Consider the following 27,602-nt stretch of genomic DNA (forward strand, 5'->3'; position numbering starts at 1 on the left):
CTTCACCTGGCGCCGAAAAAGAACAACGGCTGGCGTCCTTGTGGAGACTACCGTAAGTTAAATGCCCGTACCGTGCCTGATAGGTATCCGATTAAGCATATACACGACTTTACCCATAGTATAGCTGGGTGTAAAGTATTTAGTACGCTCGATTTAGAGAAAGCATATAATCAGATACCTGTCAGCCCGGAGGACATTCCTAAGACCGCCATCACAACACCATTTGGTTTATTTGAATTTCCTTTTATGACATTCGGTCTTAGGAATGCAGGCCAAACTTTTCAGCGGTTCGTAGACGAGATGACGAGAGGTCTAGACTTCGTATACTGCTATCTCGACGATTTTCTCGTGTTCTCTAGAAGCCCGGAGGAGCATGAGGATCACCTGCGCCAGATCTTCAACAGGCTGAAAGAATACGGCATGTTGGTGAACACCGCAAAGTGCGTTTTCGGTATGGAGGAGGTAACGTTTCTAGGCTATCGCATTTCTGAGAGCGGTTCTAGGCCACTTGACGCTAAGGTTCAGGCGGTCAAGGATTTTCCCCCTCCAACCAATGTTCGCCAGCTAAGGGGTTTCCTGGGGATGATAAATTTTTACAGGAGATTTCTTCCCCACGCAGCCGAAATTCAAGCCCCACTTCACGCGTTGTTAGCAGGTCCCGTCAAAGGTTCTAAGCCAATCACTTTGACAGTAGACGAACTGGCTGCTTTCGAGGCTTGCAAGGAGAGTCTGGCCAATGCTGCTCTACTGTCCCATCCGGACTGCTCAGCGCAACTTGCAGTTGTGACAGACGCCTCCGATAAGGCCATCGGAGCAGTCTTACAGCAATTCAAGGAGGATGCGTGGCAGCCCTTGGCTTTCTTTTCAAGAAAATTGAGCCCTTCACAGGTGAAATACTCACCATATGACAGGGAGCTTCTAGCAATATATGAAGCCATTAAATATTTCAGGCACATGCTAGAAGCTCGCCATTTTATTGTCTATACTGACCATAAGCCGATCAGTTTTGCCTTCGCCGAGAGGAAGAATAACTGTTCGCCCAGGCAGTATAGGCACTTGGACTTCATTTCGCAATTCACGACCGATATCCGCCACATTTCTGGAAAGGACAATGTGGTTGCCGATACCTTGTCGCGAATTGAAGAGCTAGCAGAGCCCGTAGACCTCGAGAAACTAGCTCAAGCTCAGACTTCTGACTCAGAACTCTGCAAGCTTTTGAGTGAAGGTTCTTCTCTGCGGCTCAAACAGTTGAATGTCCCCGGAAGTCGAATTCCCCTGTACTGCGACGTAAGTACTCCAGCTTCCAGGCCATATGTCCCAGAATTGTTCCGCAAGCCAGTTTTCGACAGCTTGCATTCCCTAAGCCACCCGGGGGCCGCCGCGTCAGCCAAGTTAATAGCCGAGCGGTTCGTATGGCCAGGCGTCAGAAAGGACTGCAGGAACTGGGCGCGTGCTTGCGTACCGTGTCAGAGGGCTAAAGTTAATCGCCACGTGACTTCCCCTCTCGGCACATATAACCTACCGCGCGCTCGGTTCAAGCAGATTCATATCGACCTGGTGGGTCCCCTCCCACTTTCTGAAGGTTATCGGTACTGTTTAACAGCCGTGGATAGATTTACACGGTGGCCCGAAGCAGTACCGATACAAGATATCACGGCAGAAACCGTAGCCAAGGCGTTGCTGTCCACTTGGATATCTCGATTTGGTTGCCCGACAGACATTGTAACCGACCGTGGTCGCCAATTCGAATCGGCCTTGTTCCAATGTCTGTCGAAGATAGCCGGTTTCGAGCATAAGCGGACAACAGCCTACCATCCGGCTTGCAACGGCTTGGTCGAACGCTTCCACCGTCAGCTAAAGGCCGCGATTGTCTGCCATGCTAACGATAGGTGGACGGAATCATTGCCATGGGTTTTATTAGGGGTAAGATCAGCCTTCAAGGAAGATCTCCAAGCCTCATCAGCGGAACTGGTGTACGGGGAGCCGCTAAGATTACCCGGCGAATTTTTTGAGTCTACTGTCAACGGTACAGCAGACACAGCCGAATTTACGGCAAGGCTCAGAAACTTCGCCGAGAAATTGCGACCTGCACCAGCTTCACGACACTGCAAGCCAAAAATATTCATATACAAGGAGTTAGAAACCTGCAATCACGTTTTCCTTCGTGAAGACGCATTGCGTGGTGCTCTCCAGCCTGCCTATTCTGGGCCATACAAAGTCGTCGCTCGAGGAGACAAGATTTTTAAATTGTTAGTGAAAAATAAGGAAGTTACAGTGTCCATTGACCGACTGAAGCCCGCATTCATTTTATCCCACCAGGTGGAGAAACCCCCATTGGACGCACCGCCAAGTTATACAACACGTTCTGGGAGGCGAGTTAAATTTACCGACTATTATCGCCCTTGACGGTCTCTGGAGGGGGGTGGTGTAGCCTACTTCACACATATTTAATTTATTTACATAATATTTATATACATCTTAAACCTAAAATTTCAAACTACACAATCAAAAACACACAATTTATATAATATATACATATATACAATTATCTATTTACATATAAACAACATCACTACACTCACATGCATACTACCTTAACAGTTGATCGGGTAAATTTATCGATAGTCGATGGTCGGCATTTTATCGACATAGCCCTCCGCACTAACACCTATGCAATCGCGGTGTGCAAGCGCACTCACACGTACGCCAGTCACGACCACGCCTCGACGCGGAGCGCATGCTTGTCGCTTTAATATTTCTAACGCTTGCTATCACATGTATGCTTTCCCTATTGTGCCTTCTGTTTAATCTGTATGCAAATTATATGCTGTGAAATAGTGAGTGGATATTTATTCGAGCAACCAACCAACTCGTGCACACATCCAACAACTATACATACATTTAGGAAAACTCTTACAAATAAGGCATAACTTTCTACGTCAATAAATAAAGTTATTTCGATTCAACATTCACAGTGACCATAGACATGTCTCAAACTTTCTCGGCTGCTCACTATAATAAACAACGAAGTTTATCTTTAAGTTATAGTACGTAACGTTATTACAGAAAGGCGTGTAAGCCAAGAAAAAGTATTTTCATGCTACATTTCTCGGCATGTTATTGTTTAATCTACTTAAATCTAAATTAGATGCTCGTTTTCGTCGTTTTACCTGACTTAAGAGATATTTTATTAAGCTTCACTAACAAAAACACAATTTGTTTACTTATTCGAAGCAACTTATTAGGGATGTTGACAAACTTTTACCGAAATACAAAATTCAAATACGAAAACTAATTTTCGAAGAGAATTCCGGAATTTATTTTGGTGAGACAGGCGTCTTCACGTCTTCGGGGAAATAAGACAACGGAAAATTGAACAGCAATTTATTCAAAATGTTACCGAGAAATAATACTCGGTTTCGCGACACATTTGGATAGGAGAGGAATTATAGTGACAAGTGGGCGAGTATTTAGGCATAAGTGTAGACAGACATACCTATGAATTGAACCTTCCATAAGATCCATTGTGTTCGAACATAAATAATCATTTATACCTTACATGACAATGTGTAAACGCATAATAAAGTAACTTTGAAAACAATAGACTTGTGAAGTAAGATTGCGGTTTTACTATCATTGGCAACACTTATTAAAGACGGTGATGTCACAGAACTTTGAGCGGTAACTTTTTGCTTCGTGTTTATTTTTTTACACGCAAATGACATCATCAGCACTGTATAAAAAGGTGTCGGTGAAACTTAAACGACCGATTGTTTAAATATTGAACGGTTACCGAAGATTTAGTTTATAACTGTAAGTATATTTTTGTAGTGACGATCACGTATATAGAAAGCTATAAACCTTGTTTTTTCACTCTATAAATAAATCCACAACAAACAGCGACCTCGTTTGTGTCTCTTTATTGTCATGTGCGACCACCAACGATGAGTTCTCCGAATCAATTTGGTCAGTTGTTAAATCAGTATTTTCATTTTATGACACAATTTAAACATTCAATCAACGGGAGTTTGCCAGAGCTCCTAATTAACAACACTGCAGTCAAAATTAAAATTTTAATAATTCCACATTTTAAATACAAGCGTCATCTTGAATTATAGTTTAATTTCAAATATCGATTAATTAGAATATTTGATTGATTATTTCCAGCTTACAAGATACGCGTATCCAACATAATTTTCAATCCACATTCGATCAAACTGATTCAGGCCAACGCAAACCAAGCGTAAGAGCAAAATATATTTCTCATCCAGAATAATTTTATTTGGTAACACGGTGCATATCTAACTGTTGGAGTGACACACGAAAGTGGGTCGGATATTAGGGGACATAAATGAGAGTAGCCAACTGGGTCGAACCCGCAGCTGCAATGGCCTGCCAGACTTATGGACCGTCGTCCGTCGTCCAGATGAATTATTGATACGAAAGCTATGAAGCACGCGTGTTCCAGTCACGGTGAAAACTGTCATGTTGACATGGCTCCGTCACAGACTAGGTAAATATCGCCCCGTGATAGATGTTTCTTAGTAAATCGAGACTAAACAAGCTCGACCTCAATTCGAATGATATTAATGTTGATTCGGATTTTTGCGATAAATAAAACAAGGCATAATTGATACATTTGAATACTCTTTCATCCAAAAATAAATGACCTCTTTTTCCAATTTGGCACAGTGTGTCATTCATGGATTTCCCCGAACCCAACGTAAACATACTTCTTAAACATAAACAACCTTCATCCACCCTCGTGAAACTTCCAGAGGGGAAACGTGCAAAATGCCTCAACGGCTCCGGAGATTAATGTATACTCGGATACACGAAATACAAAATTGTATAATATAAAATTAAATACAAAATTGTAATTTATTGAATTATTAAAGCCAGTAATTTATTACATTTTTTGCCCAATAGGCACATTTTTAGCTTCTACAGGTGGCGCCACGTACTTGAGTCGGATCGCAAGTCCGATGATATGCTTGCACATATAGTTCTTAAAAAAAATGGGGCAGGTGCATTTTCAGTCATTGTCAGTACTTCCTTTTGGCATACATTTCATAATATAAATAGTCATTAAAGGCAGAACTATCATATTTCAGAATGTTTATAGTCAGAATCATCTTTTGGCATAGTTTTGGAATATTTATTTTCCTGTAAGAAGCATGCAGCATGTAAGCAGGCATGCAACATGGAAGTAAGCATGCAACATGCAGCAAGCATGGCTTCTGTCACGGCTCCGGCGCTTCGTGGCTCTGGCGGTCCCATGCAAGCTTATCGTCGCAGATGATTTTCACGCTCACCACCGCAGTTTCGGCTTACTGGCCGGCTGAGCCGGCCAGCCTCAACCGCGTCGGCGAGCGTTAAACCTACCTGCGCCTCAGCTCGCAGGCCGCCTCGCCTCTCCGCGCCTACGCGGTTTTGAATTGCACTCTAGGGGTAGGGCAAACAAGACTACGTGGAGTCGGTTTTGCAGTGATTCGTTTTCGTTACTAGCTTCAATTTTTAAAACAATGTTTTTTAATTGAAGAAATGGCAATTTGCAAAATAAATTGAATACAAATAAAATTCTACCATCTTCACAGTACGCTGAATGAAATTTCAGTTAATTTGTTCTGCTTTTAGAAATAATGCAATGTAACAGGATTTTTTTGTTATAATAATCATTAAATTTGGCGAGCATGGCTTCTTGAAAATTAAGACAAATATGATAAACAGGTTTTGTTGTACTTACTGGTTAATATGCGACTGGGATAGTGATTTTGCTATGAAATATGGAAAATTTGCTGTGCATTCAGTATTTAATGCTTGTATGTAGTATTTTTGTACAAGAATAAATTTAACTGTATTGCATTATAAGGAAAAAAGTAATGTCATATTGATGTATAATTTCGAATTATCTGCAGTTTGAGTTTTGTTAAACATTTAGTTTATTTGTAGTGAAGTAAGTTATTTGATGTAAAAAATAATATAAATGATGAGTATTTATTGATAGGCGATTATTTATTTGATATGCAATTTATAATATCCCTTTATTAACGACCTACAATAACGTTAATAAAATCAAATAATATATGCGACAATTATCCTTGAAATAGCCAACTTTCCAACATGAAGCTGACTCAAAATAATAATTTCACTTCAGTATTGCGAAGAATTCAGCCTGTACTTTCATCGATACAGTTATGCTGAATATTCGAGCATCGATTCAGTCCGAATGCCTGTAATTTGACAACGACGAAGCGAGTTACATCGTCAAGGTACACCGCACCATCTAATCAAACCCTGTAATTACCGTACAATCGAATGAACCTTGACTTCAAATACAGCTGTGTTTATTTTAAGGCTTTACCTCAGGTGAAGGTTGAATTCGGATGTTTCGCGAAGTGATCCTAATAGGCGGATAAACGACTTATTTATTCAAATCAACATCGTTTATATAAAATGACTCTATTTGTGTACATATTTATGACTTTGTATTCTGCAAAGTCAACAAGGAAAACTCTGTTTTCCTATCTTAAGTGGCACAAGAAAGTGCCTAATGACCGATATGTCAGTAACCAACAATTTACGTGGTCTAGTTGATAAGATTGGCGGTTATAAATCGATGGAATGACAATCGATATTTTATATGTTATCGTAAGGAATTACTAAATGGACTTGACCACAGACTAGTAATAGTGGTGTTATTAGAGTCGAAAAGCAAGCGCGAAGAAATGTAATGTGTCGGTGCAATTTCTCGAGCCATTGACCGCAAATCGCGTACCTGCGATAGCCCCGGGTCATTTGCAAACAAGATTACCTACACTGTGACTGGTAGGAAGCGGCGCTCTCGATTACAAACAAATGCAGTTATACGCTTTTTTCTAGACATGGTTTCCCGGTTACAAAAATTCCGCCAATAAATATCGTGTGTTAATCACAATAATTGCTTTACGATATGATTCTTCCGATTACGCACGTTAACGTCACGCACGGCACGTTAAACTGTAGGTCCCGGCTGTCATTGAACATCCTTGGCAGTCGTTAGGGGTAGTCAGAAGCCAGTAAGTCTGACACCAGTCTAACCAAGGGGTATCGGCAGTGGCGGATTAAGAGTATCCGAGGCCCTAAGCACAGAGCCTGTGTAGACCCTCTATTGCTTAAATGGAAATGGAAGGAATGGAATGGAAGGTTGAAGAAATTGACCGAGCGAAGCGAGCGTGATGCCTTTGTAGTTACAAATGCGCGAGCGAAGCGAGCGCGAAATTTTTTTCTTACTCGTACGGAGGTAAAATGTATCCCAAACGTACTTAATTTTTTGTTTGTTGACAAATGCAAAAACGAAGGCACATAGTTTCTGAATACGCGAGCGAAGCGAGCGCGAAATTTTAATTATTTTTAAGACTCAGAACCAAAATTACGTTCAATGTAGGCCAAACGTAGGTACTTAACTTTTTATTTGTTGGCAAATGTAAAAACGAGGACATACAGTTTCTGAATACGCGAGCGAAGCGAGCGAGAAATCTTGATTATATTTTAAGACTCAGAACAAAAATTACGTAAAAGGGCTACATTTCAAACCTTCATTTCTCTCTACAAGTTTCGTTGGACAAGTAAGATGGATATGTTACCGTAAGATTACAAACATCGTTAGATTACAATCTATCTCGAGAGATTGTAAACTGTCGAATTATTGTGAACCGTAACATCTGATTGCAATTTAACGCATTATTTTTCGCTATATTATAATCTATCGATGAGAAATTGTTAAATTGTCAACTGTCCGAAAGCTCTCTCTGATTGGTCAGTCTTTTTGTAAGATCGACCAATCACGACCAGCCGTTCTGTTCCCATGGAGTTCCCGTAGAGTTAGGAATGAAATAGAGGTGTCAGTTAAATAAAATAAATGCTCTTCAAAAATTCTTCAAGTATTAAATTTATATAAAAATAACTCTTATAAAAATACAGTTAGGTATTTTGTCTTCAAATACAAACTAATATTTAAAAATAAAATAAAAGGGGTGCTAATTAAACAGGCTTCTTTTTAATATCATTATTCGCCCCCAAAAATGTATGTTGCCTTCTAAATTACTAAGTCAGCCACAATTAATAAAGCGTCGAGCATCTAAATAATACTATCTTAGCCACGAGTTATCTTCCACTCTAAATACAACTCAGCATGATGGTTATTTTTTTGCATCTAGTAGCATGCATTCTAACAGTAAACTTCTTAAATACTATTAAATGACATCATAAAAATATTTATTTACCTTCTAATTTTTTAACTCGTACCTACTGAGTTTTTTGTTTAAAATATAACACATCCCATATTAATTGACCCAGCATGGAAGTAAGCATGCAACATGCAGCAAGCATAACTTCTGTCACGGCTCCGGCGCTGCGGGGCTCCGGCGGTCCCATGCGAGCTTATCGTCGCAGATGGTTTTCACGCTTACCACCGCAGCTTCGGCTTGCTGGCCGGCGGAGCCGGCCAGCCTCAGCCGCGGCGGCGAGCGCTGAAACTACCTGCGCCTCAGCTCGCAGGCCGCCTCGCCCCTCCGCGCCTACGCGGTTTTGAATTGCACTCTAGGGGTAGGGCAGACAAGACTACGTGGAGTCGGTTTTGCAGCGATTCGTTTTCGTCACTAACTTCAATTTTTAATACAATTTTTAATTGTGTGTAATTTGAGTCTTAAAAATTAAGTACAATTTTTGATTTTATAAAAAATTAAACCGTCACTTATTTTTGCACGTCAAAGAGCTGTGACACCGGGAGTTGCAAAGAACATTGTCTTTTTTGACGTTCTACCAATCAGCGCGCAAGATGCATTCCGTTCTACGCCAGTTGACAATTTGACCGCTCTACATCGCTCTCGATCTTACAAAAAGACTGACCAATCAGGGAGAGCTTTCGGACAGTTGACAATTTGACAATTTCTCATCGATAGATTATAATATAGCGAAAAATAATGCGTTAAATTGCAATCAGGTGTTACGGTTTACAATAATTCGACAGTTTACAATCTCTCGAGATAGATTGTAATCTAACGATGTTTGTAATCTTACGGTGACAGATATATACATAGGATCGATAACAACGTCAACGCGACGTTGGTCCGCAGACCACTTGGAAGGCCTCCAGGGACCACCAGTCGTCCGCGGACCACCGGTTAAGAACCACTGATCTAAAGCATCCAAAATTTTCGGATATGTGCACTCGTAGTTACAGCGTGAGCTTCCCAACGAGTGTTCGATAGCGACTTCAAAACGCTATCGTTGCCTATTAATTCTTTTAAAACTGCCCAACGATGAGAAGAAGCCGAAAAAAAATTGTAGGTATAACAAGTGGGGCCCGATTCTCCTAAGTTAATATTGTCAAAATCGAATAGAAATTATAATAAATAATAAGTCGGGACACCTTTAGGAATAGGAATAGAAATTGAATCGCAATATGATCGGAATAGCAGTTTTAAATTATCGGGCATTCTGCTACTAATATAAGACCAATCGTATTCCAATGACATTCGATTGGTTTGCGATTGGTCTGCTATTTTTGTGATTTTGGTCTATACGATAGTTTGCTGTACAATCATTTTGCAATCGTAAATCATTTGCAGACAAAATAATTCATTATTGAATGACAGAAAAGGATAAAAACGTTTATTTCAAAGAAAAAATAGCGGAATGCCATATACGCTTAAATCGTAATCGCGTCAGGATTGGATCTCTGTCGAATCGAGTCGAACGTGAATCGTAGGTATGTCGCTTAAGTAAAATTAGGAGAATCGGGCCCCTGCACAATTGAAAAAAAATCTCTGCGATCGTACAACAATCAACAGCACTGTGATTTCAGACATATAGTGGATGAATCTCGATAAAATGTAGGTATAAAATGAACTGGGTATCGGGTTGCCCGGGTAACTGGGTTGAGGAGGTCAGATAGGCAGTCGCTTCTTGTAAAGCACTGGTACTCAGCTGAATCCGGTTAGACTGGGAGCCGACCCCAACATGATTGGGAAAAAGGCTCGGAGGATGAGGATGATGATATGATTCTTCCGATTGCAAAAAAGCGATTGACTAATCATTTCATCAAGCTATCTATTAAGATTTTAGTAACAACATAGGAATTACTAACACTTATTTCTTAGACTCCGGCTACATAGTTAAAAAACGTACTCGCCGAGCTATCGATCTTCATGTCGTAATAATTAAAGTATGTACTATTCTATAAACTCGAAGTTGCCTCACTGACTAGCAGTTCATGCCAAGTGCAAACAAGGTCACAACGTCAGTCGAATTTAATATATTTATTCTGGGAAAGTGCTGACAAAGGTGTCAACTATGCTAATCAATAAAACGTTAATAGCCTAATATTAATAACTGGTTCACATTTAATTTCATGCTTCTATATCCTTATGCAGGCAATGAGTATCAACCTCGTTTTAAACTCGCAAACTGTGCTAACGCTGTTCCATAAAAGTTAATGACAACGTTAACCCTTTTCAGCCTTCGGCGGCCTTCTTGCGCTCGGGCGAATTCAAGTCAGACCGGAATCACGCGAGCGAATCCGTCTAACATTCGATACATGGCAAATGTAACACCATACACATCGAATTCGATTACAACTTGTCATCTGATACGCCTAGCGACCTCCGCGCCACTTGAAACGTATCCTACATCGAACCGATCATATAAATCACGGTACGTGCGATTACTTGACAGGAGATGGACGATACACCACAGCCTAGAACGAGTTTCTGCCTTGTTAGTTGTAGAAGACCGACAAACAAGTTGTGATAGAATCGAAGCGGACAGTGGCCGCAGCCGCAGTCATTGTGTAGCCGAATGACCTAGTGGACTAAATGTGTCGCTTGCACTTGACTGCACGCACGTTATTGGGTTAAAGAAATATTATGTGTTAATAATAGATGTTGTTACTTTATGCTGAGTAACAATGGTTGAGTTTGTAACAATGAATGTGATCTTGATTATTGGTAACAATTGGTAAAGTAGTAATATTGTTCATATAGTATGGTTACCGTAATGACTATGTATTGCAAATACATTCGAAGTTACTGAAACTTGCACACGGTGCAGCTAATTTGCCGGTCTGCCGATAAGTTAAATACGGTTCCACAGAGTTCGAAACGAGCAAACATGAATCGGCACGCGGTGATACAGAGTCACGTAAAAGTGACTTTTTAATCCGGCTCTTCAAACATTCAAGCCGTTCCGGAACGCAAATGGAAAGCAAATTGGAAACGAAGTTGACGTACCTGCACTGTGGTTCGGTTCGGCCTCAATCCCCGCAGCTGGCCGACGCCCGTCCGCACCACTAGCGCTGACATCGCCATCAACTTATTCAATAGTGACTAGACTATTAATACTCACCTACATACATCTGAAGCTGCAAATTATGTTCCTCCTGCATTCATCAAAAGAAACGTTTTGTGATGAAGCCTTGTATAATTAAAATCTTTTTAAAATAACTTTTGATCGAGCTATGTGCAATCCTCTGATATCTCAGGAGTCCAGTTATTATGCGCCCAAAGCGTCACCAATGGCTATCTTTAATAAAATTATGGGTGTCTTCTTCCTTTCCTAATTACAGATAAATGACCCGCGAAATCCCAAAACAAAAGTTTTAATGGAAACTGGATAGCTTTCACTAAAAGTTACTATGAATGTGGGATCCGTAATTTCATTGGTAAATTTTATAGTTTCCACCAATCAGCGGCTGTCGTTTAAACGAACTGTTCGATCTTGATTAATGCGGTTAGTTATTGACTTCGGACCTTCCCCTTTCGACGGACTTTCCTCGGCGAAAATAATGTTCACTGAAATGGATAAAACTACTGCCAGACTCTAATTGGTTTGGGTTTCTAGTAATTTAGTTTCAATATTTAAATAGTCTCCTAGACTTTACTTTCGAACTTAAGGGACCATCCTACTAAATGACTTTAAATTAGATACCTTTTATGGGCAGTACCAATAAAAAAGGTTGTTCGCAAAAAACTGCAATTTACAAACCCAATATTACATCATTATGTTTGTTAACGTTGCCAGCTATCCTAATGATCCTCAATTTTTTACGATACAGGTTTTCACGAACACACAACTGGTTTCTTACAGTTGGTAATGTTCACAAAAACTGATTGTAAGTCAGTCACGAAATGTACCATCGTAACAGAAACCGCGTGTGCTTGCTATCACGAAGCCGTGGGTTCATTGGACAATAATGCGGGTACACACTGGTACAGGTACACTAGTACTGGTACACTTGTGTCATTACTTAAATGAGAGGCGTTAACTGCGCTATCGTGTACACACGAAGCTTTTAGTTTTCACAATAAGCATTTTGTTGGGACTGTGTCAGTAGATAAGATTCGACAAGTGTTGTTTTGTGCCAGATTTAAAGAGTCGGGCCCGTTCTAAGTATTTTAAAGTAGTTATAAAATAGGAATGGTTTGGTGATAGTTTTTAATGTGGCCAGTTCTAAATGATGCTGTCGAAATTGGAGCAACGCCTTCGAATACAAATCTAAATAAAAAAATAATTAAACCAATATTCGAAATATTTTCCAATTGCATAAAAATCAACAACACAAAATTACTTGACCCAATGACCAGCACAATACAAATAAAAGTCGATACATTTATTCTCCCGAGGTATCAGCGCGCACATGTTTAACGTAGCGCTCTAGGGGCACAAAACAAGGGGTGTTTGATTACAGGATCAAAGCTCCACTGTACACTAAAGGCCACTCAACCGACCGTATCTTGACCTAGATCGCCAGCCTTTGACCTACCAAGCAAACTCAATAACATCTTGCTCAAAGAAAATCGTTTCAGATATAGATAGGCCACGAACACTTGAAGGCATACTGTAAAGTGCTTTGCAGACTCAATTTCCACTCAATAAAATTAATTATTTTGAAGGGGGTCGTGTCTGAGTAAGAGCTCCGTGAATTGATCATTCAAGGGCAAGATACGGTTGCCACCGTCGATCTGTGAATGCGTGACTAAATATTTCATAAGGGGTGTTGCAAGTCAAGTAAAACCGTTCATCACCTATGAGCCATTGAGAGCCAAAAGACTGTATGTGGCCAAATACTGTACTGCAATTTACAAACTTTATGATGAATGCTCATATTGTAAACTGCGAACTTTCCTATACTCCATTTCCAGTGTATCCACAATCAGTTCTTTGTATACGGGTCGGCTTAACATACTCTTACGACCACAAAGTGAAATCACTAAAAGCAAGCTCGAAACTGTGCTAACGCTTCATTTACGTGCATAATCAAGTGGTATGAGGCTTATGACCGCGTTAAGATGGCTCATCACATCACATGGGGTTAAAAGCGTGACAATGCATACCAAATACACGAATATACCATTACTATAAACTGTGTTCTCGTGTTACGAAAGAAAACAGCTTTCGCAAGGATAGGTGTTTCTTTACGATTCATTCATAAAGAGTTCTCTGTCTGCAATATAATCGAATCTATTATCCGTAGTATTTTTATCCTATGTTTAACACATTTAAGATTCACAGGCAACACGCTACTGCGAAACCCGTACAGCAACAACAAGGTACACAAGCCAAGACTCTCCCACGCTTGTTACACCAATAAAGTCATACATATTACCATACAATTCATACATACGCCTTCGATAAATGAAGCAAAGCGATTGCTTCCCGTCCCGAGACTTGCTCACGTTATTTAATAATTATTACGCGATATATAACGGTAGCTATGAAGACAGACAATTTCGCCGTCTCCGGAATGTTAATGAAAAAAGACGACATACAATGACAGTTATTAAAAGGTGAAGAAGCGCCGCATTTCGAAGTACAGTTTTAGAAGGTTGCGATCTTTAATTACCGTGTTTTCACCCAATTACGTCCCAGTTATAAGCTGCGAACCAATATCCATTAATTAGGTACAATTTTAGAAAGATAATTTTTGATACCTTCTGAAAACATGATAAACAAGATATTGATCGAGAACAATTAAGATATGTACTACATTCAATCTCATTTACGATGGCAATGAAATTGTCAAGACGTGTTATGCAGCAAACATAAATTGAGTTTATAAACGCAAACTATGTTAACGATCACAACAATCCCACAGAGTAGGTCTAGAACAGAGAGTTGATGGCAAGCAAATAGAATAATGTGTTGTAAAGTGCCGTACACGCGTGCTAGTTGTACGGCCGTCCTGTCGTTCAAGGCTGGTTTTTGCTAGCGTTCTCCACGGTCGACGCGAGCCAGGTGGCCAGGAAAATGAAATGGAATCCGTTAAGTACTCTGTGATCTCGTGCCAACCGTTTAGACGTGGAGATTTTTAATGACGTAATGGATGTCAAATACCTAATTAGCAACACGAGTACACGTCATAACGAACTAAATTAGTTTGTAAACTAGCTTTGCTGTGGTTTTGCTACAAGATATAGCCGCACAACAAATTGAATTTTCCGAGAAAATGGCTCCAACCACAGGTCCTTTCAAAGAACCAATTTGACTTAAAATTGAGCGTTATTTTAGGAGTAATAGGAACAGGAATAACTTATATAGGTAATGTCCCAATTAGGATAATTAATAAAGATAATATCCGGCCATTATGTATATGATCAGGCCCACTTTGGAAAATAAGTCAATTCATGTTCACATTACCTCTCCGTATAAGCTGAGACCAGGCGCGGGAGTCGAAAATGGAAATCATGTACCTACACAGGATTTTGTCAAACGTGCGTATGCCAACGCACGTACCTAAATATTATGATAATCACACGCTTAAAAGTTCAAACATGATCAAGATAACATCCGCATGGAATAATAATAATAAGGGAAAATTACATAAAGATCTCAGGCTTAGTTAAGAAGAACAATTTTGTTAATAAGATAACAGCGTTCATTAAGTGCTGATACATATCTGTGAAATCCAGCAAAAAATCTCACGAACGAAGAATATTATCGGTCATGCAACGTTTACTTGACAATGGACGCTTTTGTCGGCGACAGTGGTGACATTGTAACAATGCAGACACTTTATCTTGCCTTTTGATGTTTCATATAAAATTAAGTACTTCAAATTATTGGGCTGTCAGTGAAGGACTTTGAGCTACTCTTTTGATTGAAATATAATAATTTTGCCAACTTTATAGTTAGAAGCTGCGGTTAGTCCATAAATAGGTGGTAATTTTTCAATTTAAATTTCAAAAACATCTTTATATGATTCTTGCAACTGCTTTATGTATGTTCCGTTGGTTCTATTCCCCTTTCTTAAGATAAAAGTTTGCTCTGCAGTAATATTGACAATGAATGAGTTAATTTTCCCACAGAGTACTTGTGTATAAATTCGCCTAGTAATAGTGTATTTAACTGTATCACCAAAAAAAGAATTTCTACCAATATTTAACATACGACACACTCATCAAACAGCCTATGTTGTTGAAACTTTTTAGCGTACTCCTGACGAATAAATGATAAGTGCTCTTTTACGACTGTACCGATTTTTGTTTTCACTGTACGTAACGTAATGAGCGCTTTCATATTACCTAATATTGTCGCAGCTAAATATGGCACCGGCAAGTTTGCCTTAAATGTTACCATTAATTCAGTTGCGTGCTACCTACGTACGCGGCCGAAATAAGGAGTGGGCCCAAAATCAATTCCACGGTTACACTGTAAGATAAAATTAAAAGTAAATGTCAACGAATGAAAGTCTGTGCTGATATAGATAGACTGGAAAAACAATAGTGTTGGAATTTGTTATTTGCGTATTTTGCAAAAGATCATTCTTATAAAATATGGATCTGCTTAAGCCTCCTAAGCTGTAACTTGCAACCTTAAATATCCTCTTCTTTCTCCTGCCCTGTTCCCAAATTTTACTTGGGGTCGGCGCAATATGTCATTTTCTTCCATTTTCCCCTGTCACTTGTCATACTGACACTCACTCCCTTCCTATTCATATCTTCTTTCAGGCAATCCATCCATCTTTTCTTAGGTCTTCCTCTTCCTCTCCATCCATCTACATTCATACTTAGCACACACTTTGTTGCATGCGTATCATCCCTTCTCATTACATGCCCATACCACGACAATCTTCTACTTCTCATCTTTTCTGTAACTGGCGCTACTTTCAGACTTCCTCTAATGTAATCATTCCTCACTTTATCCATTCTTGTAACCTTAAATATCCAAAGGACTTTAAAGCTATTATAAGATTAGACCTAACCAGACAAGGTCTTCATTTCCTCAATAGATTTCAAGTAGGAACAATATGCAATGCAATTTGAGTTAAAAGCGGAACTCTGCAGTTTGCTATCCGGCCATTTCGATACTGTAGGTACACAGTACACATCTGCCACAGGATTAATGATGAACGATAAACATGATACCTACTACTATCAAGTTTCTAGTACATATGTCGATAATATCAGTATCGATGTATCGTATTCTAGTGTAACTGAACACTATAACATGTATCGATTACGATATCCATGACACCAATATTACGGCTGAGTAAAATCGAAATATATTAACCAATTAGTTATTAATACTTTTGTAAGAAGTCGATGCTTGTTTAATATTATAAACGTAATTAATTAGTGTCACATTACGCTACATATAACACTTTTTGAAACGTAATGGAGTTTATTTTTGAAAACGGTATGTTGAAATTTTAACGGAGACTTGAAACTAAATGTAAAGAGACGCATTTACTTATACCTCTACATATTACTTCAATAAACTTATCTTGACAACATGACTTGAACAGTAAATTACTGCTAATAGGTAACTGTACTTTAAATTCCATCATCTTTAGTAAATACCTTTACAATTTCCGATATTTCCTTATTCCTAAGATTTTCTGTTTCCGAGACATCAAATTGCAAAATCTTTTAAATGACGGCTATTTGTTTTATTTTATTTTATTGCTTCGATACGTTTGCTAATTCACTTCGAAAACTGTAGTTATCTTTAAACGCGCCAACAGAGCTTTACAAGTACCTATTGTTTATCAATAGCGCCTACGTAACAACTGTTTTACCGAAGACAAGCGGTGTTAACGGTTTTAGATATAAAAGCCTGTTCATCTCTTCTTGTACACAAACAGTTCTTGTTAGTACAAAGAAAACTAGTAATTTTCAATAACAGTAGCTAGCTTAAGCGTCATTCGCACCCATCCGCCGTCGGCGTGGGTCGGAATACACGTCTTTCATTAAAGTGGCCACTGGTGAAAGAAACGGAAATTGCCATCCACAGCTCAGTAACCGCATCTTTTTGCCCTTTGTGAAAAACTAGATAAAGTATTAGTGGTATGGTGTAGACGGGGAAATGTAAATGTGAAAGCACAAGCATTTATTAGTCTACACAGAGTTTGGTTCCTTACTGACCGTGAACCTTTCAAAGATCGAACATGATTTCAATGGAATTTAAGGTTGGTTTAGTACGTAATACGCATTAGAAAATCACTCCTAATAAGTACCTATGAATTTGTACTTGAAAGCAGAAATATTAGATCACTGATTTGCTGTTAAAATTCGTAAATATCATAAATGCAATGAATCATTGTCCAATTCTATGCATGTGCAAGTTATTTAAACAATAAAATAGAGAGTCAAATGACATCACCATCATGTAAATTGATACTAAGCAAAACAGACGGGGTTCGCTATAAATAAGTTACCACAATAATAAAACTGAACTACATTGTATAAGGTTATTGGCATGAAGGGCGAATGACCGACTCACTCAATGATTTCCACTGCATCCTTCCGCAGTAGTTCCGCTGGGCGGAGCTCCCGTCCTTCACCATTAACGTAGGAAATTACCATCCGCTGACGTTTGTAACAGTTGCCTTCATGAAACTATTACGTTCACACAACAGATTATATGGTTGCGGAGCTTCTGATTGCACACAATTAGTGAGGACTTCTGCATCCTCTAAATTTTAGACAAGAAGAAAAATATCTTTATAAAGCTTTCTAAACTACATCGCTACTGAAATTGCACAATCATACATTTAAATGCACCAAGCTTCGTTTGCAAAGTAAGGATAAATAGTAAAAATACGTAAAAACTCTTTCCAACGGGTTCATCAAACCGTGACTGAAATCCTTTTTTTTTTCATTCAACTTAGTTCCGTAAACAAAGCACAAGATCGCCTTGCATTATACAGCGATAGGTATTTCTAAAAGAATTCGTTGATTTAGATTAATTACCGGTGAAGGAAATAATAGTTACAAAGTTAATTTAGTAATTCCGTGTTACGTACAAATGTTATAAAATCATAATGAAGGTTATCTTTTTGTTACAGGTACTAAGAGTGTTGAAGACTGAAGACTTGGCTTAAGAGGACATCTAATTTTAACTTATTTAGAAACGTAAGTAAACTGCTTTTCCACTCAACCCATTTTTTTATAATTCAAGATAAGTCTGTTTTTATGCCTCACCTAAACCGTGTACAACGGCTATAGGGTTACGTGTTTTCCGAAAAATATACCTAAGATACTTTCTTCGGGTACGGTAGACTGCACATCAGTGGTAACTGTCATGCACCTTAACTCAATAGTAATAAGTACGATTTTCATATAAAACTGTTACCACTGACCTGAAGTTGACAACAGTTTTCACAAAATACAAGACCTCGTGGAATAGATAGATCGTCATATGTTTCCACAATTTCCACGAAAGCTTCTATACAATTATAAGAACTAATTGCTTTATTTGATCACTTGGCTATAAACCCCGTCATGAGTACACTGACGTCATTCCAAAGTACGTCACTGCAAATGTATCGTCTATTTACACAACCGATAAATATTCCACTACGAAGGGAAGACTTGTAGACAGCAGGGAAATTAAAAAGTTTCACTCAACAGTACACAATTTTCTCCTTTAGATCATAACATTAAACAACTTTGCAGACTTTTCTATTACTTAGCTCAATTCAAAACTTAGCCTGAGATTCACAACAAAAAACAACTCCATATTCAACAGTACTTTAAAGAAACTTAGATGATTTTATAGAACTTTCTCGCGCTCCAATAAAAGGTACTTCAAAAACCAAATCGTTTTCAAATCGAGTTAAAGTTAATCCTATTCAAAGATAGTTTATTTAATTCCATTTCAATTCTGACTACAAGTTCCATAGTTGAGTAAATGTGAGTGTTAATCCTCTAAGTCTTGTTCAAATATGCACGGCTAACATGCACGGTCCATTTGGTCGCTGCGGTGAATCAATTAGAACTTCATAGGCATTAGTTGCACACTACGGAACCTCGTTATGCACACTACACACTGCATCGATTGCTACGGTTACTGCGTGGCTTCAATATCTAGCAGATGAGATTGATTATACATTCCTTTCACCTGTCAGACGGAAGAATACAACGCACAAGACAGTTTAATTGCTGACAATAATATGTACTTAAAGATTTATGAACGAGTAATCAATATTCAGTCCATGTCCACGAATAAAAAAGCCCCAAACAGAAGGACCAATTTATGCGGTGAATAGAGACTTGAGCAAACCAATATAAACGTTATTGGTTTACTTAGGACTCAAAAGCACCTTAAACCATATTTTTCTCTGGTACCAGCATAAAAAGTGCTTAGTTAGAAATGTCCTAAATACTCCTAAACGTGTCGTGAGTACGTTTTTTTGATTCGGCAGTTACATCTGCCGAAAACGCTTTACTGAAGAAGCAAAAACAATGTTATAGTTTTTTTTTGTTGATGAAAGAAATCCGTTTGATAGTCCCAGAATCATTCTTCCACTTGGAAAATGAATCAGCATTAAACCCTATATTACTTTCACCGTGAAGAAGCGGGGATATAGCCCCATAGCTCATTCCGACCATATTGACCTCATGCGGAGTTGGGACATGAGCCGAATACGGATTGCCTGGACCTGTTGCATACCAGGCTGGCTAGCGGAACATCGTAACTGGACTACACGACCAGTTAACAGACTGCACCAAATGCATCTAATTACACACTTTTATTGAACACTGGTAATGACATTGAGAGCACCGATCATTCTATCGGTATTAATCAAACTCTTATAATGAAAATTGGTATTTGTTTTGCATTTTTTTCAAACTTTCTCACAATAAAAATATGGCATTTCAAGAATTTTAATTCGTGCGCATCGCAGTTTCAATATGGAACCGCTATAGAATATTGGTACCTACTTCAATACATACGAAAATTAATGTGCAAGACCTTTTCGGATAGTGAATCTTTTTGAGAGGCTCAAGTTCCTAGAAACAGTGCATCACAAATCTGAGGACAAAGTTCTTAATAAAACTGTTGACGAGTTTTCTACAATTGTGCACAAAACATGTTTTCAATTTTAGTGTTCCCATAATAAAAGGGGCGTAACGCTATCATATCTATCAACACATGCCTACCTTATCAGAGTAAGTAGGTACATCAATACAGTTCATATCAGTGTTCCAAATCTATAATGAGAATTCATTTTCTACATCAAATACTAAAACCCGGTCAAGACCATAGCAGTACCCGATTGTAGGTCAAAGAAAATGTTCTGTTACCGATGTTTTGTAATGTAGATTATTCACGAAAACGTTTGACAATAAGGAGTTAACCGTTCCAAACAGTTGTTGGCAGCCGTAAGCTAAACAATCACTCTGCATTGTTTGTGTTGATGTGTTTTACAATTTAAGCATCTGGTATGCAATCGCTATGCTCAAAATACTGTTACAGCTGTCACCTTAAACGTCAAAAAACTGACATTGACATTACAAGTGACACTAAAAAGTGCATTTCAATATTTTATTTCAGTTTATTTCGGTATTTATAGTGTTTTTAAATAAGTAAGTGCAGCGGATGTAGTGGAGCGCGTTCCCAGCTAGGCGTGGTTCCAATCATGCACAGAGAAAGTAAAGGGCCGACATCATCGCATCACATGCTTTCTCTCAGTTATGTTGACCCTGCTAATCACGACTTGGCTGGTTTAACTCTTCCCCGTACTAGTTACATAGCTTAAATCCACGACCAGCACACGTGTCCTGAAAGTACTGTTATATTGAAACCTACAGACCTATAGAAATTAGATGGTATATTAAATAAGTTTTTCGATGTATTCGAATTTGTATCGGGCATATAGGCTTCAAAGCTTATTACATAATCGGGTTATTAAAATTAAACTCATTCAGCCAAGTATAGCCATGTAGAGTCATGTATTCCTAAACTTAGATCAAATATTTAAACTATTCCTCGTTTGATTTCACTTTCCGTATCAAACATGGACCAGTTTTGTTAAAAATTGTCATCAATAGCCTAATGCTTTTAAATTAGATCGCCTAGTAGACACACTGACCTAACCTTCCTCAGCCTCAAGTTTGCAGAATAAAAACAAAAGTTGAAATACTAGTTTTTCAAGATAGACAGGTCGATACAGCCGATTGGAGTCCCACTTACGATAAATTTGGCCTCGAAATTAAGAGAAGTTAACTTTCGATGCCCTACAACCGCTTAACACCTGTTGATGAGATATTATATGAAATATAACGGAAAAATATCTCGAATCTTATTCGAAATACGATACAGTAAGTAAACAGATATACATAACTATGTAAGTCATAACATCTGGCTACAAGCTTGACGACATAAAGTTAAATATTTAAGTTAATATACCTTTTCGTTCTTACATTAAAATGGTTAATCTGAAATTGCCATTTATACTGAAGCTTTAAAAGTTCCAATTTGAAAAACCCACAGAGAATATTGTTAAAATAAGCTTCTGAAGCAGAATAATAATCGACTTTGAACCGTGTTAGGTCGTTGCCCTCACGTTAAAAGATCAAAATTTATCCACGCAAGGTGTACTCTGCTCACCGTATCAAGTCTGCAAAAATTCTGCTACAGTGATACGAAACAAAAGTGAACTTTGTATCATCAGAGTTACGGGTTATAGTGTCTGCAGAGATGCTGTAGCTGAATTATAAGTTCGCTTCATAACCGGGCCGGCCCGTGCCTCCGTGCAAAAAGTCGTCGACTCGTCTGCCGCGAATAATTATTAAAAGGGCGCGAGCGATGGCGACATCTTGTCTCGTCTCGATGTGAGCCTCTCCTCCCCGTGCCCCACTCCTTGCTTTACTGTTACTTTACACTGAACCTATGAATCTAGTTTTCTACTTATCTTATAACTATGGTGGACGTATAAGTAGAGTAACAGCAATTTGCTAACGACGATATTGAAATAAAAAAAATCCTCCTCAAAATATTAGTCTACATTATAATAATTTGATAACTTGTTCTCGTAAGGAAAAGTCAAGCAAAGGCCATGAGGTCGATTACATTAGATTATTCCGTTGCTCTTGTTAGATACTGAACTGACACATATTTTGTTAATACAATTTAGTTTATTTTTACATTCATATCACTATAAAAAAAACCGGCATGACGATATGTCTAAACTTCCTGTCCAGTAGGAGGAAGTGACAATAGGATATTAATAGAAAAGCATAATGAATTTGCGGAACGAATGGCGCATACACGCAAATATAAATAGAACAAGACGATCTACAATCATCGTCACATGCGTTATTATTAAAACTTACCTCATTTATATTATGGTAACAGTTTCTATTTAGACCATAGGTATATTTTGTACATCTTATATAAATGTTGATTTTCCAACGTTTCAGAGTGACAAGAACATCTCGTGATGGTGCGCTCGGACGACAGTGTGAGGTAGCCGCCGCGCGGTATACGAAGCATGGGTGCCAACATGGGCAAGAACTCGAGCCTGCTCGATGCGCTGCCCACTGCGCAGGGCACACTGCACGTCGTCATGCTGGGACTCGACTCCGCCGGCAAGACCACCGCGCTCTACCGGCTCAAGTTCGACCAGTACCTCAACACTGTCCCCACCATCGGGTTCAACTGCGAAAAAGTCAAAGGCACACTAGGAAAGTCCAAAGGTGTCAACTTCCTAGTATGGGATGTCGGTGGGCAAGAAAAGCTACGACCTTTATGGAAGTCCTACACTAGATGCACGGACGGCATCATTTTTGTGCTAGATTCAGTAGATATAGAACGAATGGAAGAAGCCAAAATGGAGTTAATACGGACGGCAAAGTCTCCGGACAACACGGGCGTGCCGATCCTCGTGCTTGCGAACAAGCAGGACCTGCCTGGCGCCAAGGAGCCACGCGAGCTGGAGAAGCTGCTGGGGCTGCACGAGCTGGTGTCGTCGCCGCACGGGTCGCGCGACGCGCACGCCTGGCACGTGCAGCCCGCCTGCGCCATCACCGGCGAGGGCTTGCACGAGGGGCTCGAGGCGCTCTACGAGATGATACTCAAAAGAAGAAAATTAGCCAAGTTGCAGAAAAAACGAGTCAGATAAACTATATTCTGCCGCGTTAGTGTTTGTGACAAGTCAGCCGTGTGCTGCTAACGGTACGGTTCGTGAACGTTAAGTATTTTAAAATGCTCACTGTATGGATGATTTTTATAACGTCCGAGATAGAAACACCAAATATTGTTTTACTATAGATGTATAACGTCTTATGAAATATTCCATCATCATGTTGCTCAAGTTATATTGAACATTTTGAAGGAAACGAATATTATAAATTAAATTAACTACTAGTCATTTTCTTTTGAAAATAGCTAGGTGGGAGATAAAGGTAGTGCTACACTAAATCATAGATATGTCCGTTTGGTACGACCACTTCTGGCTTACATACATGGTAAATTATAGCTTGTACAAGGCCACTTGATCCGTGGTCAGCCTAAATATGCAAATCCAACGACATATACTTTTTAGATGGTTTTCATAGTTTGCAGAACGTGGCTCACACACAATATAATGTGGGACCATTAGTGTTACAGTATTTAGGTAACGTTAATGCGTGGTTGAGATGCAGTTGCTGGTAAATAGATGAAAGTGTCAACTTATAAATTAGTAATGTCTGTGAGAACTCACTAGATCAGTGGTTCTTAACCGGTGGTCCGCGGACCACTGGTGGTCCCTGGAGGCATTCCAAGTGGTCCGCGAAGCTTAGCTTCGCGACGTTGCTATACGTTATCTAACTTTATTTTTATCGACTTATAATTGCGAGCGGGGGTTTTCGCATGGACGTATATCGGGTGTGTCGTACCTAGTCCCCCCATTCATGAAAATGTATGTTTGGACTACATTTTACGTAATTTTGGTTTTGAGTCTTAAAAAATAATTAAAATTTCGCGCTCGCTTCGCTCGCGTGTTCAGAAACTGTATGCCCTTATTTTTGCATTTGTCAACAAACAAAAAGTTAAGTACGTTTGGGCTAAATTTTACGTAATATTTGGTTGGAGTCCGATAAAAATTTCGCGCTCGCTTCGCTCGCGTATTCAGAAACTATATACCCTTGTTTTGGCATTTGTCAACAAACAAAAAGTTAAGCACGTTTGGGCTAAATTTTACGTAATATTTAGTTTAAGTCCGATAAAAATTTCGCGCTCGTTTCGCTCGCGCATTTAAAAACTACATAGGCAATTTTTTCTTTATTTGCATTTGCTTACCTACACAACTGCCGACATGCGTTTAGCTTTGAGTAGAACTGACCCAAAAAATCAGATTTTTTTTTTTGATAAATAATAAAGAAATGAGTGCTAATTTAGGTAAACCGATGAGGTGGTCCCCGGCAAGACAAACTTTAGTTAAAGTGGTCCCTCATGTCAAAAAGGTTAAGAACCACTGCACTAGATGTATCTTTCTGAATGTCATGCTTTATATCATTTGTGTGTATTAAATTATCTTTTGTGGTGTAATTTATTACAATACTTAATGGCTAAACTTCGTACTTTTATCGGAATATCTACCTACCTACTGCTGTATTTTATCATATTTTGTAAAATATGAATGTGTACTTTTCCTTATGTCCAATCCTTTCGTACGGCTCTTAAATCTCTTTAAATAATATTATGTTACGCAAACACCCGTTCGTTATTGTTGCCCCATATGATAAATTATTTTCTCTGTATTTCATGTGTAGCTAAACATTAGCATGTAAAGGATTTACATTTTAATGTGATGTCATATAGGCATTATTTACAACATAATTATGAAGAGGCTTGTACTAAGTTTATGTTGGGAGAGCTTCTAGTTTTTGTACATATACATACACAATTGTAAATACTGTACGGGAATATATCATACGAAATATACAACGTAAATATGTATGTCTTTCGAATACAATCATTATTTGGGCTTATAACTACGGTACTGTCCTAAAAAATACTTTTGTGTTCAGTTTTATATTAGTTTTTGCTTCATAAGACATATATATGTATATGCAATGCAAACAATTTCACTAATCAATGAATTGTTGAGTTCGTCACACAGTCACAACCTGTAACTTTTTGCTTATTGTTTTGAATACTGTTACTATTTAATTGTATAACTGATACAATAAGAACATTAGAGCTATGATAGCTGTAAAATTGAAAGACTAGCCCCGGCCATTATAAAAGACTTTAGCGTCGATTAAAGTTTCAAGTAAAAGCTTTAAACTTCTTACAGAAGAAAATGTTTCGTCATCATTGTGTTTATTAATAGTTTTAATTAGTACCTATTTATTTATTTACTCATAGAGGTATAACTTATTACTAAGACATATTTGAATGAAGCTTTTACCATTTTGTGTTAGGTATCCACTTTGTAAATATGTAAATTCCAAGTAGTTACTTGTCAAATACCATGAAACCAAACATTTTTATGAGTAGAGCATGTAAATTTTGTTATTAAAGTATATTTGTTTTATTATATCTATATACATCGCGTATTATTGTATTGTGTTTTATGGAGATACATATACGTTTTTTCATATTGAACCCCGTAAATAAACTGTTTTCATTAACAAATTGTTTTTTTTATTATTAAACGTTATGGCAAAATTTTCGGCTCTGCAAATAATTAGCTGGATCGTCTTTTTCAGTCCAGTCAGTAAATAAAGTCAAATATTCTAGTTCCGATTCAGTAAGACTATCCCGCTTTTCCTCGAATTTGGACTTGGAAAACAATTTTCTCCTAGAGCTCCGCTTGACTTGGCTTGCGTGGCTGGGGTGGGTGTTCTTGGCCGGCGGCGTGAAGGCCTGCAGCAGCTCGCGTGTCAGCCGGTCGAACTGGCGGAGCTCTCGAGCCGCTTCCTTAGCTCTCTTGAACTTACGACGTTCTGATTCCACGTACTGGCCCATAGCGACCTTAATCTTGTCACTAGTCACCGCCTCCAAACGTTGCGAGTAATCCATGTAAAATTCTTCCAAAGCCTTAGCTGTGGTGACAATATCCATATTTACAGGTTTCTCATTGTGTATTCTTTCTACACAAAATTCTAAATGCGTCTGAAGCTTCAAAACCTCTAGAGCACCTACACTCTCATAAAATAAGCCGTTCAATATTTTTAAAAACTTTGTTTCTAATTGTGATGCCTGCTGTTCACTAATCGCTAATACTTTCTTAAAATTTTTAATAATATTAAGCACTCCAGCACTGTCCTGTGCAATAATATCTTTGAAAAGTTTGATTCCTTTTTTTAGAAATGTTGCGTGAGGAGCCAGTTGTGTCACATGAGTAAAATGATGCAAATGCTGCTGTTCTATGCCATCGAACAGTTCCATGAGATCAGCAGGATGTATAAAGTATAAAGCCGGCGTCACCAGGCGGCTGTAGCACTCTCTTTTGAGATTCTCAAACATTACACTAAACGTATCTTCATCGTTGGAAATACCATAATCAAAACCTTTCGCTTCTATTTCGACAGATCGAGCAAAGTTTCTGTTCCTATAGCGCCAGCTTGGAGGAGATAGATAATATAAAAATCTTCCATACTTTTGTTGTAAAGCATACCTGTAGTGTAGTCCAATAATTTTCGAGGTAACTGTGAAAGATTTTGCCGCCAAACATTGAAATTCAAGTATTTTTTTATAAAGTTTTAACTTTACGTCATCCGATTTACTCAAGGACATCATAGACTTTTGATAATCCATTGAAACAAATTCGTCGAAAGATTTAACTTGTTCGAAATATCTTTGAACACTTGTTTTGTAAACTTTCTGTTCTTGCTTAAAATTTGCATCAATGTTTAACATACAGTCATGCCTGTAGCCAATTTCTTGCCTCCACCTCAGTTGACTGTTAAACAAATGTTTGAGAGATTTATATGGAGCTATGTATTTAGATAAGAATGAGCCGTTGACACACGTGAAGAATCCCGGATCATGGTCCATTATGGTACGAACATCATTCGGCGGACCATCCGTGTGTATCCGCCTTCGTAAGTCTGTTTGAATTTCCTTATAATTATCACGTAGACTTGTTTTTTTCTTTTGCTCTTTTCTCTCCTTCTCTTGGTTTTTTGAATAAACACTATAAGGTAGTAAAACTTCGTCTTTCTTTAAAATACCTACCGGCAACGGCTTGATAACAGGTAAAGTGAATTTCTGCGTCAAAACATCTGTAGGCTTGAACCTTTTCTTGATAGTATTCCTTTTACTTGTTGGTTTCTCCAGGGACGGAAACGTTCTCAGTTTAGGTATATCAATAACAACGGAATGTCTGTCTTCATCATGCATTTTCG

The 27,602-nt window shown here is 38.5% G+C and overlaps 2 protein-coding genes across 4 annotated transcripts in view; one reads left to right on the forward strand and one right to left on the reverse strand.

The window, feature by feature from the left end:
- LOC124634940 (ADP-ribosylation factor-like protein 4C) overlaps positions 1 to 25,887 on the forward strand; it is a 52,188-nt gene extending 26,301 nt beyond the window's left edge. For 2 of the 3 annotated variants that reach the window (XM_047170636.1, XM_047170637.1), the window contains exons 2-3: positions 18,326 to 18,392; positions 22,686 to 23,968. In XM_047170636.1, coding sequence (XP_047026592.1) covers positions 22,757 to 23,386 — 630 coding nt within the window. In that variant the 5' untranslated portion in view covers positions 18,326 to 18,392; positions 22,686 to 22,756 and the 3' untranslated portion in view covers positions 23,387 to 23,968. Of the gene's footprint in view, positions 1 to 18,325; positions 18,393 to 22,685; positions 23,972 to 24,730 lie in introns of those variants that run through there. The other variant, XR_006984944.1, reaches the window with a different exon arrangement.
- Positions 25,888 to 25,902: 15 nt separating this feature from the next.
- On the reverse strand, positions 25,903 to 27,597 carry LOC124634941. The gene has a single exon (XM_047170638.1). The coding sequence runs from the start codon at positions 27,595 to 27,597 to the stop codon at positions 25,903 to 25,905; it is 1,695 nt and encodes a 564-aa protein (XP_047026594.1).
- Between the last annotated feature and the right edge of the window lie 5 nt (positions 27,598 to 27,602).

The sequence above is a fragment of the Helicoverpa zea genome, chromosome 12 (genome assembly GCF_022581195.2).
Source record: "Helicoverpa zea isolate HzStark_Cry1AcR chromosome 12, ilHelZeax1.1, whole genome shotgun sequence".
NCBI classification, from domain to species: Eukaryota; Metazoa; Arthropoda; class Insecta; order Lepidoptera; family Noctuidae; genus Helicoverpa; species Helicoverpa zea.